General features: G+C 41.8%; 1 protein-coding gene across 8 annotated transcripts in view; it reads left to right on the top strand.

Annotated features, from left to right (window-relative positions):
- Positions 1-4792: 4792 nt before the first annotated feature.
- The window catches only part of SLTM (SAFB like transcription modulator), a 55931-nt gene continuing 44339 nt past the window's right edge, over positions 4793-16384 (top strand). For all 8 annotated transcript variants that reach the window (XM_054531571.2, XM_024232393.3, XM_024232391.3 and 5 more), the window contains exons 1-2: positions 4793-6546; positions 7521-7608. In XM_054531571.2, coding sequence (XP_054387546.1) covers positions 6385-6546; positions 7521-7608 — 250 coding nt within the window. In that variant the 5' untranslated portion in view covers positions 4793-6384. The remainder of the gene's footprint in view (positions 6547-7520; positions 7609-16384) is intronic.

Genomic DNA, 16384 nt, shown 5'->3' with positions numbered 1-16384 from the left:
TATATTCTAAGATCTGGAAAAAGAAATCCAAAATCCAAAACATTTCTGGTCCCAAGCATTTCTGATAAGGGATACTCAACCTGTACCAGCTTTGTCTTGGCTAGTGTTTACAAAGTGCATCTTTTCCAAACTTTCGCTTTAAAGATATATATATGTGTGTGTGTGTGTGTGTATGTGTGTGTATATATATATATACATATACTTGTGTGTATATATATGTGTATATATATATTTTTTTGAGACGGAGTCTCGCTCTCTTGCCCAGGCTGGAGTGCAGTGGCGCAATCTCAGCTCACTGCAACCTCTGACTCCCGGGTTCCAGTGATTCTCCTGCCTCAGCCTTGGGAGCAGCTGGGATTACAGGTGTTTGCCACCACACCCGGCTAATTTTTTGTATTTTTAGTAGAGACGGGGTTTCGCCATCTTAGCCAGGATGGTCTCATTCTCCTGACCTCGTGATCCACCTGCCTCGGCTTATCAAAGTGCTGGGATTACAGGTGTGAGCCACTGTGCCCGGCCCATTTTTGTATATTTGTTAAATGTGTTCTTCTAACTAGTTAAAAAACTTCTGGACTGACTATTATCTTTTACCTGGAATAGTTAAACCATTAATCTTTAATGTAATTGCTTTTATGTTTGTTTTTAAATGTTTATCTTATAGCATGCTTTCTATTATCCCACTGATTCTATGTCCCCTCTTCTGTCTTGTTCTCTGGAGGATTTTTTTTTATCTCAGTTAGTTTGAAAGTTATAGAGTCTTTTAATATTTGACTAGTGACTACCCTAGAAATTAGGACATGCATCTCTGACCTTTCTGTGATCATTTTCTTCTTTCTCAAGATACCATTTAGTATTTCCTTTAATGAAGATCTACCCATTGTTAATTCCCTCAGTTATTATTTGCTATTAGCTATAATTTTATTTAAGTACAGGTAAGACATCAACCTGCTATGTTCTGATTTCCTTTTTTGCTGTTGATAAGTAAGTATTCGCTGGGCACAGTGGCTCACACCGGTCATCCCAGCACTTTGAGAGGCCCAGGTGGGCGGATCACGAGGTCAGGAGTTCGGGACCAGTCTGGCCAACAGGGCAAAACCCCATCTCTACTAAAAATACAATTAACTGGGCATGGTGGTGTGCGCCTGTAATCCCAGCTACTCAGGAGGCTGAGGCAGGAGAATCACCTGAACGTGGAAGGTGGAGGTTGCAGTGAGCCGAGATCACAGCACTGCACTCCAGCCTGGGAGACAGAGTGAGACTCCTCAAAAAAAAAAAAAAAAAAAAAAGGGCCAGGCGTGGTGGCTCACGCCTATAATCCCAGCACTTTGAGAGGCCGACGTGGGTGGATCATGAAGTCAGGAGATCAAGACCACCCTGGCTAACAAGGTGAAACCCCGTCTCTACTAAAAATATAAAAATTATCTGGGCGTGGTGGCGGGCACCTCTAGTCCCAGCTACTCGGGAGGCTGAGGCAGGAGAATGGCATGAACCTGGGAGGTGGAGCTTGCAGTGAGCTGAGATTGTGCCACTGCACTCCAGCCTGGGCAAGACAGCAAGACTCTGTCTCAAAAAAAAAAAAAAAAGTAAAAAAAAGTAAACATTCAGCCAGGCGCAGTGGCTCATGCCTATAATCCCAGCACTTTGAGAGGGTGAGGCTAGGAGATGATGAGATCACAAGATCAAGAGATAGAGACCATCCTGGCCAACATGGTGAAACCCTGTCTCTACTAAAAATACAAAAATTAGCTGGGTGTGGTGGCATACACCTGCAGTCCCAGCTACTCTGGAGGCTGAGGCAGGAGAATCACTTGAACCTGGAAGGCGGAGGTTGCAGTCAGCTAAGATCACACCACTGCACTCCAGTGGCAAGACTCCATCTCAAAAAAAAAATAAATAAATAAACATTTATCTTATATTTGCTCCTATGAAGGCAATCTAATGTTTTTCTCTGCCTCCTTTAAGATTTTCTCTTTGATCTTCTTCTGTAGTTTCACTATGATGTGTCTTGTATGATTTTAAAATGTATCCAACTTGGGGTTTGTTGAACTTCTTGAATCTATAGATCAATATGTTGCTTAAATTTCAGAAAATTCTCACCTATGATCTCTTCAGAGATTGGTTTGACCCCATTCATTCTCTTTTCTTTCTGAAATTTCAACTACAATTATTTTGGATTTCTCTCTGAATTCTGTCTGTCCCTCACTCTCTGTGCTGGATATCTCCAATTTCTCCCTTCTCCAATCCTCTATTCTGTGTCCTAAGAGACAGATATTTATTTACTTATTTATGTTTTAGATGGAGTCTCGCTCTGTTGCCCAGGCTGGAGTGCAGTGGTGCAATCTCAGCTCACCGCAACCTCTGCCACCCGGTTCAAGCGATTCTCCTGCCTCGGCCTCCTGAGTAGCTGGAACTACAGGCGCCTGTCACCATGCTTGGCTACTTTTTGTATTTTTAGTAGAGACGGGGTTTCACCATGTTGGCCAGGCTGGTCTCAAACTCCTGACGTCAGGTGATCCTCCCGCCTTGGCCTCCCAAACAGCTGGGATTACAGGCATGATTATAGGTAATCGCAAAGAGTGGGATTACCGTGCCTGGCCTAGACACTGTAATTTTAAAAATATTTGTAAAAGCAACTTGTGAGCATAGGTAATTTTTTGTATCTCCCTTCAAGGATAATCTACATTTGCTTCTGCTAGGTAGCAGTGGCATTAATATGACACCCTTAGGTCTTAGAACATGACTTCATGTCATTTAGCATGACATCAAGATGGCTGCAGTCTTTGCAAGGCTTTCCTTACTCTAAGTTCATGTTTTCTTCTAGAGAGCAGTCCTTTAGTGTATTAAAAGTAAGTCTGGGGCCAGGCGCGGTGGCTCACGCCTGTAATCCCAACATTTTGGGAGGCCAAGGCAGTCAGAATACTCGAGTTCAGGAGTTCGAGACCAGCGAGGTCAGGAGTATGACACCAGCCTGGCCACCATGGTGAAACCTCGTCTCTACAAAAATACAAAAATTTAGCTGGGCATGGTGGCGCATGCCTGTAATCTCAGCTGCTCAGGAGGCTGAGGCAGGAGAATCACTTGAAGCCGGGAGGTGGAGGTTGCAGTGAGCTGAGATTGGGCCACGACACTCCAGCATGAGTGACAGAGCAAGGCTCCGTCTCAAAAAAACAAAGTAAACAAAAATACCCCAAAAAACAACAACAAACAAAGTTTGGGATGGCAAATCAGGCCCCCTTCCTTTGGCCGACTCGGCTCCACCTTTTATCCCTTAAATCACCCAAAAGTGGTGCTCAAATCTCACCTGTCTTTCAGCATTAGCAAACAGCTTCTTTTATTCCAAATGGTGGTCTCATCTCTCCAGCTTTCAGCCTTCTCTCAAATTTTGGCCCAGTAATTTCTCATTATCTTGTTGTTTCTTTCATGGTTTTGATGTTTTAAAAAGTTTCAAAATGTAGGCCGGGCACGATGGCTGACGCCTGTAATCCCAGCACTTTGGGAGGCCGAGACGGGTGGATCACGAGGTCAGGAGATCGAGACCATCCTGGCTAACACGGTGAAACCCTATCTCTACTAAAAATGCAAAAAAAATAAGCCGGGCATAGTGGCAGGCGCCTGTAGTCCCAGCTACTCGGGAGGCTGAGGCAGGAGAATGGTGTGAACCCGGGAGGCGGGGCTTGCAGTGAGCCGAGATTGTGCCACTGCACTCCAGCCTGGGCGACTGAGACTCCATCTCAAAAAAAAAAAAAAGTTTCAAAATGTTTTGTCAAACATCTTCATTATCTTCAGAGAGACACCTATATGATTTATCTCCCCATCACTATTTAATATAACCTATGTGCTTTTCATTAAGACGAGTACACAATAATATAACTATTGCCAATAGGAAATAGCTGAGTCAAATGAAGATGTTTCAAGGTAGGAAAGGTTTAAAGCCTATTCAGGCTAGGTGTGATGGCTCACGTCTGTAATCTCAGCACTTTGGGAGGCTGAAGCAGGAGGATAGCGTAAGCCCAGGAATTTGAGACCAGCCTGGGCAACATAGTAAGACCCTGTCTCTACAAAAAAAAAAAAAAAAGAAAGAAAGAAAAATTAGCTGGGTGTGCCGGCACGCTACTTGAGAGCCTGAGGGGGAAGGATCACTTGAGCCCAGGAGTTCGAGACCAGACTGGGCAACAACGTGGTGAAACCCTGTCTCTACAAAAAATACAAAAATTAGCCAGGCGTGGTGGCAGGCGCCTGTAGTCTAGCTATTCAAGAGGCTGAGGTGGGAGGATCACTTGAGCCTGGGAGGTTGAGGCTGCAGTGAGCCATGATTACGCCACTACACTCCAATCTGGGTGACACAGTGAGACCCTGTCAAAAAAATAAAAATAAAAACAAAACCGAAAAAAAGAGAGAGTGTAGCTGTAAGTCCCCAGATAAATCTCTTAAAATCTTGAGGACTGAGCCAGAAGATTTTTTTTTTTTTTTTTTTTTTTTTTTTGAGACAGAGTCTAGCTCTGTTGCCCAGGCTGGAGTGCAATGGCAGGATCTTAGCTCACTACAACCTCTGCCTCCTGGGTCCAAGCGATTCTTCTGCCTCAGCCTCCCCAGTAGCTGGGATTACAAGTGTGCGCCACCACACCCGGCTAATTTTTTGTATTTTTAGTAGAGATGGGGATTCACCATGTTGGCCAGGCTGGTCTTGAACTCCTGACCTCTAGTGATCCACCTGCCTCAGCCTCCCAAAGTGCAGGGATTACAGGCATGAGCCACAGCACCCAGACTTTTTTTTTTTTTTTTTTTTGAGACAGGGTCTTGCTCTGTTGCCCAGGTTGGAATGCAGTGGCCGGATCTCACTGCAACCCCTGCCTCCCAGGTTCAAGTGATTCTCCTGCCTCAGTCTCCCGATTAGCGGGGATTACAAGTGCTCACCACCACGCCCGGCTAATTTTTGTGTTTTTTGTAGAGACGGGGTTTCTACTAAACCCTGTCTTGGCCAGTTTGGTCTTGAACTCCTGACCTCAAGTGATGGGCCAGAAGATTTCTAAAGAGTCTTTGCATCCTAAACTTCTATTATTGTGAAACCAATATTGTAGCAGAGTCAGAGCTGGATTTGGAATCAGGAGCTTGGGATTTGAGCACAGCTCGGCCACGTACCAGCTGTGTGAACATGGGCAAGTCATTTAATCTCTCTAAGCCTCATGGAGATTTACTTGACAGACTTGGGAGGGATTAAGGGGTTTACTGTAAATCAAAGTGACTTATAAACTGTAAAGAACTACTCTAATGTCAGGTATTCTTTTATAATGTCCAGTCTTCCTTTTTTTGAGCCAATCAGAAAAAGTAACCTAAAGTGAGTCAGATCTCAGGAATTTAAGTTCTAAAACCAGGAAATACAGTATAGTTAATTGTGCATCATAATCACCTTATGGAATTTATAGAATCGTTTTATTCTATCAAGGCTTGCACTTTGATAATGAATAATACAAGGTAAAATTACAAATAGGTACTCACTTGTACAGGCCGATCCTCCATAAGAAGATGGTCACTGTTCTTGGAATCCCAAATTTTGGGGGGCAAAATAGTGAACACAGTATATGATAATGGCAACAAGTACTTATAAGGTAGTTTTCTCATTCATTGAACAATTTCGTGTTGAGCCATCAGGTCTACCGGGGAGGACAGCAAACCTGAGGCCAACAAGAAAGAAGTTTTCCTGTTTTTCAAGTGAGGAAGGGCAGCCCTAGAATAACCTAAGCTGCCATGGGCAGGGCGATGATGTTTTCTCCTGAGACAGCCAATGAGGCATGTGTCAAAGGCCAGCCCTTCCTGTTCTTTGGAGTAACAGCCCTAGAATTGCTTTGAGATCTTTTGAATGGAACTCGGGGAACCTAGTTCGTTGGTGCACACCGGCGACAATTTTTCGATTATTCAGCAGAACTGATAAAAGTATTTCCCTGAGAGGTTCAGCGCGCGCACGCGCCCCCTCGGTTTGTGTTGAGTAACGCGCGCACTATGTCATTCAGTGCCTGTACGTCGTTGTTGCTCAAGACTCAAGATGTTGCAAGAAAATGGCTAACGAAGCGACGAGGGAACGGCGGCGCGGTAGGACGTGCCTGACCTCCCAGTCCACACAAGAGAGCGCACCGCCCAAGTAGCTGCGGCTCGCTCGACCGAGCGCGCCGCCGCCGATCCCTGCGCCAATGCGCACGCGCGGCCGTCATCCGGGTGCTGGCTGCTGCCGCAGGTTGCGCTAGGGTGGCGGACCGGGGGAGGGGCCAGCGGCTCATTGTGCGCAGCGCTGCGCGGCGCCGGCGGCCGCCGAGGCCTGGGTGGAAGTTGGCGCTGCTGCCGCCGCCCTGCAGCCCACTCGCTGCCTCGGCAGCGCGCTGCTTTTCTAAGATGGCTGCCGCTACCGGTGCGGTGGCAGCCTCGGCCGCCTCGGGTCAGGCGGAAGGTAAAAAAATCACCGATCTGCGGGTCATCGATCTCAAATCCGAGCTGAAGCGGCGGAACTTAGACATCACCGGAGTCAAGACCGTGCTCATCTCCCGACTCAAGCAGGTGAGGCCCGGCGAGGACCGGGAAGGACCGGGAAGGGGAGCTTAGGCCGCGCCTCGGCGCTCCGCTTCCGCCGCAGCCTCCGGCCGCCCGCAGCCGCTGGGACCTGCGGAACGGTATGGTAGGGAGGCCCGGGGCGGCCCCCGCGAGCCTGGAGGACGGGGACCCTTCCGCGGTGCCCCCGCCCCGCGCCCCGCGCCCCGGGCCGGGCCGGGCCTGCGAGGGACCGGCCACCGCAGCCCAGCGCGCCTTCGCCTCCCCGGGACGTCCCCGCCAGGCTGCGAGGATTGCGGCCGGCCGGTGCGGCCTCCCAAGGGCGATCGTGGAGACCTGGGAGGCGCTGGGTCCCCAGCCTTTAGCCATGGTGAGCGCGTGTGCATTTCTTGGCCTCACAGGGAGTGGTTACTTTGGTGACTTCTGCGAAGTTACCGTTTAATTGTGCCCAACCGTTTCTTCCCCATCTTGAGGGGGAATTGGTAGTGGGAGTTGATGGGTGGGTGACAGAGTTTTTGTTTTCCACTAGGCTTTTAGTTTTTGCATCAGCGCAATAATTACTTTTTCATTCCTGATTAGCTTTCTGGTTTATTTGAGTGAGCGTTGGAATTGTAGCAGAGGAGCAGTAAGTTTGCATTACAGAAACTAGGAAAACTCTTTTTAGTTATTTACTTTAGTAGCTAGCAACTTTTCTGCAATAGAACATACTTAGATATTTGGCCAGTATGATGTGATATTTAATTATCTTGACACGGTAGAATTTAAAACTCCTTGCGATTTTGATACCTAGTGATTTTTTTCCCCCTGAAAGTTTCTCTCACTCTTTCGTGTAGTTTAATTGCTCATTTTTGAAGTCGGTTTATGAAATGACTGGCAATCCTAATGTCTTGAGGCTTGAGGTTTGCTAAATTTTTTTTCATTTCGTTTTTATAAAATAAGTTTAGATAGATTGTGTAGCATATTAACTTCTCTTTCTAATGTAGGCTATTGAAGAGGAAGGAGGCGATCCAGATAATATTGAATTAACTGTTTCAACTGATACTCCAAACAAGAAACCAACTAAAGGCAAAGGTTGTTACGAGTTATGAACATGTTTTAAAATATATTTTGGTTATATAACTTGCCTCTGCTCTTGTGCCTCTTGCCCTGTTTATATAGTGCTACTCTTTGCTATTTCCCTCTGGCACTCTGCCTTCTTGGGTCAAGGAAGAAAAGTTACTGTTGCCAGGCTTTGGGTGACTTGTAGCCCTTAAGATTCGGCTGAAGCTGATTAGAAAGTGAGAACAGTTCTTTATTGCTTCCGGAAAAAATTACAAAGTCAAGTTGTGTGATGATGCTTCATAGTGTGAAGACCTGAATAAAATACAGTTTAACACATGTCTACCTTGCCCCACAATTGGCAGAGTATTGATGGAATTCCTACCAAATCTTTTACCTTGCCTCCTTGCTGTTTTCTTTAGTATATAAAAATTCTGTAACCTTTATGTTTAGTACTTTGTTTGACTTGGTGAACTTAATTTGCATTTATGCCATTATACCTCCTAATTTTTAGTGAAATTCAAAAAGACCTCACCAATCATACTAACAAGGTAGAGGGAAAAATCCATGATTAATTAGCTTAAAAAAGTTTTAAATTATAGGGATGTGAAAGATTCTTATTTTGTAACTTTTAAGCTAGAGTAGAATATATTTATTTCTAGGATATAATGATTTAGTGACTAGCTAAAAGTGATTTTAAATGAACATTTTGCGGTATGAATGGAACTTAGGTATTTTTTAAAGCTTCTTGGTAAGTGAAACCTTTATTTGAATAACTGCAGATTTCTCCCTCCTATAAGGACAGTGGCAGAGGGTGGACGTGATATATCTGGATTCTGGTCTTTACCTACAATTTTCATGCAGAGTTTGTCATGAACAGCTGCTGCATTTTTTGTAATCTAATTTTCTTTACTGCTTTAAGTGATCCAAGTGTTACTCCCAACCACTGAATGATTGCAACTAAAATAAAATGAATGGATTAATATTGAAAAGGGAATATTAAATTTTGATCTTAAGCACACCTGGGTATCAGAGATGAGGACAACTCACTCTTTTGAGTCTTCCTAAGTTAGGAGAATCCCCTGTTTGTGCCAAAATAAGTTGAAAAGGGCTAAGAAGCATTTCCTGGGAGAGGTGGGGATGTAGCTTAGAGAAGTAAAAGAGTTATCATAAAGGTAGCTTTTAAGATAACTCTGACTCAGTGTATCACTTTGAGAGACACATTTTCTGTATTTAGAGAAGCTTGTCATGAGAAGACTGCTAACAAACCAGAGGCTATTTCAAAATGGAAAACGATAGAAATTCAGAAATAAGTATATCAGGAATTAACCATGTGTCTTGCAGTGGTTTTTGATTCATATCTTTTACCTAGCATGCTGTGCTAGTTTGACAGGTACTGTGTATTAATCATAGTCCCAGGTTGTTTGAGTTGACTATTATTTTAGCATTGAAAATAAACATGATTTATTCCTTTCTCACCTACTTTTAATTTCTCTGTATATCCCTTTTTCAGTTTTGACTAGGAACATCATTTATCTCTTATTATTACAAATAATTTCAGCAATATAAAATTTTAAGGGTTTTTTAATACATTCTATGACACGTATATATATCATATATATGATATATAGATATATATAGGTGTATATATATCTATATATGATATATATAGGTGTGTATATATATATAGGGGGGTGTGTGTGTGTGTATATATATATATTTTTTAATAGGGTATTGCTCTGTTGTCCAGGCTACAGTGCAGCGGTGCCTAGCTCTTTGTAGCCTCAAACTCCTGGGCTTAAGTGATCCCTCCCACCTTAGCCTCCATGGTAGCTGGGACTACAGGCACGTGCCACCACAACATTTTAAATAAGTAAACATTATTTATTTTTATCAGTATGTTTGCTAATTTTTTTCTTTTTATGGGTTATACTTGAACTTTATTCCATAACTCTGATGTTAAGAGGTCTTAAGGTGTTCAGTTAGAAGTTGTAACATTTGGGGGCCGGGTGCAGTGGCTTACGCCTGTAATCCCAGCACTTTGAGAGGCTGAGGCGGGTGGATCACCTGCGATCGGGAATTCGAGAGCAGCCTGGCCAACATGGCGAAACCCCATCTCTACTAAAAATACAAAAAATAAATAAATAAATAAAAAATAGCTGGGCGTGGTGGCGCGCGTGCCTGTAGTTCCAGCTACTCGAGAGGCTGGGGAGGCTGAGACAGGAGAATCGCTTGAACCCAAGAGGTGGAGGTTGCAGTGAGCTGAGGTCACGCCACTGCACTCCAGCATGAGACTCCATCTCAAAAAAAAAAAGAAGTTGTAACATTTAATCATTTGTCTGTAGCAGGCCTCATTCTAAGAGATGCATGACAAAAAGCTCTAGTCTTCTTGAATTCCAGCTATCATTGTTAAGAAAATCCTGTGAATTACAAAGAATATAATGTAAATCTCCAACTCCAATCACAATTTGAATTAATTTACAATAAAGATGCTTATTGATTCAATTATTTTATTTTTATTATTTTTAATATGAGAGATTTTGAACCCAGTTTACTTATTAAAGAATGCTCTTCTCTCAAATTCCAAGCGCTACGGATCATCTTTAGAGCCAGTTTTGCTTAAATGCGTCATACCAACTCAGTTCTAGCCTTCGAGATGTTTTCTCTGCCAGTTTACAAAGTGATAAGATTATTTTAGGCCGGGTGCAGTGGCTCATGCCTATAATCCCAAAAGGCCAAGGTGGGAGGATTGCTTGAGTCCAGGAGTTCAAGACCAGCCTGAGCAACATAGTGAGACCCTATCTCTACTTTTAAAAAGAATTAAGATGTTTAAATAATAACTTTTAGAGACCAAATTTCTATAGGGAAACTTACTAAAATATCAGTAATGAACAGAGTTGAAAACCAAGGATATATTAAATATTGTTTTAATGTGATGTCATTTTTCTTTTCTTTTCTTTTTTTTTTTGAGACGGAGTTTCGCTCTTGTCACCCAGGCTGGAGCGCAATGGTGCGATCTTGGCTAACTGCAACCTCCGCCTCCTGGGTTCAAGCGATTCTCCTGCCTCAGCCTCCCGAGTAGCTGAGATTACAGGCATGCGCCACCACGCCCAACTAATTTTGTATTTTTAGTAGAGACAGGTTTCTCCAGTTGGTCAGGCTTGTCTTGAACCCCCAACCTCCGGTAATCCTCCCGCCTCAGCCTCCCAAAGTGAGCCACCATGCCTGGCTGATAATCAGTTTTTCAATCAAGTTGCTGAATTACTACATTCAATTCTTTTTGCCAGATCTTGTTTTACTTATTGGTATCTACCTTGAAAATAATTTCATCTTGGTTATGCCACTTTTCCTTCAGTGTGCCTGTTTTCTCTTTTGTAAAACTGGAAATTTTACTAGGTACCCTATAAGGCTCTTTTAGTTCTGAAATTTAATAATGATATAGCCAAAAATGAGAAGAAAATGCTTTCTGTTTAACTAAAATGATGTTTAAGGAAGCAACAGGTAAGCTCATAGGAAATCAGTATAGTTTTTCTTCAGCACAAATTATTAGAAAACGAAAAGTGCCAAGAAGGGGACTACTTAGAGGTAATTATGTAGACATCAGCAAGACATAATATATAATAGCTTGTCAGGAAAAGAAATCATTCTTATAACAACATTAAGTAGTGAATAAAAGTTAAATGACAAGAGAGAAGCTTCATAGGTATGGAAAAAATACTTTGGTGAAACATTGAGCTTATTCTTTTATAAAATAACTATAGGGTAACTTTCTTTTAAAAATGTATGTTAAAATGATTCTATTTAGAGAGGTTACAGGGAAGGGAACCTACATTTTTAAATTTCTCCTAGAATATTTTTTAAATTCAGCTATTACAAGCACAAACAATGTTGATAATGTTATAGTGGGCTCTGACATTTATATCAACATATTTATAAAATTCCTTTACATGTACTTAATAGAGTAGATGTTTGTATCTTAGAATGGCTTTCCTGAGTCTTCACACTCTCTTTGTTATGAATTTTTAAATAAGTAACTTAGAAGAAAGCTTCACCCATTGAAGTTTACGGTTATATTAATTGGGTGTGTGTTTAAAAAGTAGTTAAACAGGTAGAGCTAACTTCTCATTAGGTTGTTTTAGAGATTATAGATTTAAAGACTTTTGGTTTACCTGATGCTGGCATATCCTTTTCTTTTAAAATTTCAACCTTTAAAGTCACCAATTAACTTCAGCAAAAGTGATGTGGTTAATCAGTACAGTATTTAGAACTATATGTAATGCAATACTTACCGATGTTAAAACTAATTTGCAATACCTGGCAACTTTAAAAAGACTAAAAATGATGTGTACAAACTGATTTTTCTCCTACAGAAACAAATATATTTTGAGGTTATAGGTTTGGCCAAACATCTAATGTATAATTTTTTGTGGAAAATACCACAGACTATATATTTATAATTAAGTACATGTTTACTCTGTAAAGCTTTCTAAAACTTGTATCAGGCCGGGTGCAGTGGCTCACGCCTGTAATCCCAGCACTTTGGGAGACCGAGGCGGGCGGATCACGAGGTCAGGAGATCGAGACCATCCTGGCTAACATGGTGAAACCCCGTCTCTACTAAAAATACAAAAAATTAGCCGGGCGAGGTGGCGGGCGCCTCTAGTCCCAGCTACGCGGGAGGCTGAGGCAGGAGAATGGCGTGAACCCAGGAGGCGGAGCTTGCAGTGAGCCGAGATCATGCCACTGCACTCCAGCCTGGGCGACAGCGAGACTCCGTCTCAAAAAAAAAAAAAAAAAAAAAACAAACTTGTATCAATTAAATGTAGTAATCAGCCATATAAAGCACATTTCATATAACACAGTATCCTAGTGTACTGTAATTAGCTTTTTTTTCTCCAGCTGTAGTATGTTCAGATGTTAAGCAACACTTTAATCAGAACTGTGGCATTGAGGAGAACTTTGGGCGTATAATTGTTACAGATATTTCTTAGGTACCTGAAAGGCTGAAAGCTCTGAAGGCCAGGACATAGTTTTTCATTTGCCTCTGTCTCTGTAATGCCTAGTGTAGAGCATGGCGCCTAATAATATTTGTTGAATGAATACTGAGGGCCTTTTGGGGGCTTTCTTAACTGCTTTTAGAAATACCTCTTTTGGGCCGGGTGCGTGGCTCAGGCCTGTAATCCCAGCACTTTGGGAGGCTGAGGTGGGTGGATCACCTGATGTTAGGACTTTGAGACCAGACTGGCTAACATGGTGAAACCCCGTTTTTACTAAAAATACAAAAAATTAGCCGGGCACGGTGGTGTGCATCTGTAATCCCAGCTACTTGGGAGGCCGAGGCAGGAGAATCTCTTGAACCTGGGAGGCAGAGGTTGCAGTGAGCTGAGATCGCGCCATTGCACTCCAGCTTGGGCAACAAGAGCGAAACTTGGTCTCAAAAACAGAAAACAAACAAAAAAAGAAATACCTCTTTTGGTGCCTATTTTAATTGCATATTTCTTTGTAAGAAGCAGGTATATCAGGGATTAATAGTTTTTATCTTTTTTTTAAAGGTGCCTCTCTCAAGAGCATAATGGCTTCTCCTTACACATTGATATGTAAAATATACTTACTTTTAGAACACATGAATCATTGCATCATCCTTTTATTCTTTACCACATTGATGCTGTGTTGAAAAGCCTGTGAACCTTTGCTGGAATACTGTCCAACCTCAGAGGTTGTATATGTCATTTTCATTTCACAAAATTAGCCCTTTTATCACAGCCATTAAAATGTACATTTGGCCAGGCGCGGTGGCTCACACCTATAATCCCAGCACTTTGGGAGGCCGAGGTGGGCGGATCACAAGTTCAGGAGTTCGAGACCAGCCTGGCCAACATGGTGAAACCCCTTCTCTACTAAAAATACAAAAATTAGCCAGGTGTGGTGCCATGTGCCTGTAATCCCAGCTACTCCGGAGGCTCAGGCAGGAGAATCACTTACTTGAACTTGGGAGGAGGAGGTTGCAGTGAGCTGAAATGGTGCCGCTGTACTCCAGCCTGGGTGACAGAACAAGACCGTGTCTCAAAAAAAAAAAAAAAAAAAAGTTAATCCAGAAAAGTACAAAAAAGTGAAGATTACCTGTAATCCCACCACCCTGAATTTATCATACGTAACATTTTACATATGATATATATACATATTTATAATTAAGTACATGTTTACTCTGTAAAGCTTTCTAAAAGTTAATCTAATATAGTCATCAACCACATAAAGCACATTTCATATTACAACACATGTTGATCTAAGTTGTGTAGGTATATGTGCAAGTACTTACAGGAGATTTATGTTTAAAGGTTGTTTCCCCCCTTTTCAACAACTAAAATAGATTCACACCATACATGGTGTTTTGCTGAAGGTAGATAGAACTTAAATATTTCTGTAGTCTGGAGAATCAAAAAACAAATAACCTTCCGTCTGTATTCTTCTCAACAGCTTCTGTAAATAGATTCACTTATCTTAGTGGCTTATGATCTGCACTCTGCGTTAGTCATTTGAATTTTAAAAAATACAGATGGCAGGCTTTCACTCCCCATAGAGTTGGTTTGGGTTGTTATGTTGGGGGCCCAGGCATCAGTATGTATTTTCTAAAAGCTCCCCAGGTGATTCTTACATACACCTGGAGTTAAGAACTAACTAATCTAAACTAAAGCTTGAAATTTAGTATCATTTTTATTCATCTCTCTGCTGGTCAGTTTCTAGATTGTTTTATATACTTTTCAGTTTTCGGAAAACTTCTACATTGCTTTATTTGATTCTGACAACGGTGCTGAGAGTTAAGCAGGACTATTTTCTTTTCACTGGTAGAATAGAAAGGTAATTCATTAAGAACCCAGTTAAATTACCTTTGACAGTCTTGTGTTTGTAGGCATACCTGCCTGAAGGAGTGTGCCAGAAATGTTTATTCTGTTCATCTTTAGATAATTAATGTAAGAGATTTGAAAAATATACCTTTGGCATATTCAAGGTTTATTATAATGAATGTGAATTATCTTTGTAGTAATTTTTCAAAGTGACCTATTGGGCCAGGTGGGATGGCTCATGCTTGTAAACCCAGCACTTTGGGAGGTGGAGGCGGGTGGATCACTTGAGGTCAGGAGTTCGAGACCAGCATGGCCAACATGGTGAAACCCCATCTCTACTAAAAATACAAAAACTAGCTGGGCGTGGTGTTGGGCACGTGTAACCTTAGCTACTCAGGAGGCTGAGGCAGGAGAGTCACTTGAACCCAGGATGCAGAGGTTGCAGTGAGCTGAGATTGTGCCACTGCACTCCAGCCTGGGCAATAGAGTAAGACCCTGCCACAAAAACAGAAACAAAAAACTCAGAGTGACCTATTGTATGACTGTTGTGTTTAAGACAGTGTACAAGGCCTTTCAGAAAAATGATTTTATTAGTAAAATGTCAGTTTAATAGAAGAGAAGCTAAAACACTTGCAAACAATACAAGGCATGGCCTGTGATTGTTTTAAGATACTCCATGCAACTGGGGAGAGGTTGTTGCTGGAAACATTTCAATTTGGCATATCTTCTTAATCTTCCCCTCCCTTCCAACAGAAATTTTATAACTAAGCTTTTTCTTTTTTTTTTTTTTAATCATTTTATCGTAGCTCTTGTGAATGTTTAAGGGGAAAAGTTACTCAGCCATAAAGTATTTTGGCAAAATGATTTTAAAATTTCCTTAGGCTGGGAGCAGTGGCTCACGCCTGTAATCCCAGCACCTTGGGAGGCCAAGGCAGGAAGATTGCTTGGACCCAGGAGGTTGAGGCTGCAGTAAACCATGACTGCCACTGCACTCCAGCCTGGGCGATAGAGCGAGACCTTGTCTCAAAGAAAAAAAACTCATTATTAAGAGGGATTTGTTTTTGTTTGGGAGGTATTTCTGAACTTAAAAAGGAAAATTGCAAACCATTATAAGGACCAGTCTGCCTTTGGAAGAAAAGAAAAATTGCAAACCCTTAAAAAGACCAATTTGCCTTTGGAGGAGAAAGCCAATTTATGATCTAAAATCCTCAGAATTCTCAAATACAAAAAATTCTGAAAACTGAAAGTTTTTTCTTAAGTTTGATGGCAAAAGTTATTTATAGTCTTGATGTATCCCATTTGATGTGAATCTGCTTACATTTCATTGCACAAAATGTTTCTGTGATTGTGAAATACTGTTCCAGAAGCCACTGGGAGGTTTAACTTAATAAATAGTATATGCAACGTTTTACTCTTCTAAAATCTGAAAATTGTGAATTCTGAAACATATCTCAGAGGGTTTCATTAAGAATTTTTGGACTTATACAAATTTATGCTGCATAAATGTTTATAGTCTTGTCTTTCTCTGGTATATACGTTTTTACTTTGCCATTTTACTTTAGGCCCTAAAATCATGCAAATTATATTTTAGATTTTTTTTTTTTTTTTGTCATTTCAAAATAGCCATGTTACTACCATGATAGTTTAGGATGTGATAGGTTAATCTTGCCTTCATTTTTTATTTTGTTATTCAGATTATGTTTACTGCCCAATTTATTTTGTAGTTTTTTCCTCAAAGCATTAAAGTTTGGCTTCAGGCCAGGTGTGGTGGCTCACGCCTCTAATCCCAGCACCTTGGGAGGCCAAAGCCGGTGGATCACTTGAGGCCAGGAGTTCGAGACCAGCCTGGCCAACGTGATGAAACCCTGTCTCTATTAAAAATACAAAAATTAGCTGGGTGTGGTGGCATGAGGCTATAATCCCAGCTACTCAGGAGGCTGAGTCAGGAGAATTGCTTGAACTCGGAA

The sequence above is a fragment of the Pongo abelii genome, chromosome 16, assembly GCF_028885655.2.
Source record: "Pongo abelii isolate AG06213 chromosome 16, NHGRI_mPonAbe1-v2.0_pri, whole genome shotgun sequence".
NCBI lineage: Eukaryota > Metazoa > Chordata > Mammalia > Primates > Hominidae > Pongo > Pongo abelii.
This window is presented reverse-complemented; position numbering and strand designations above follow the sequence as displayed.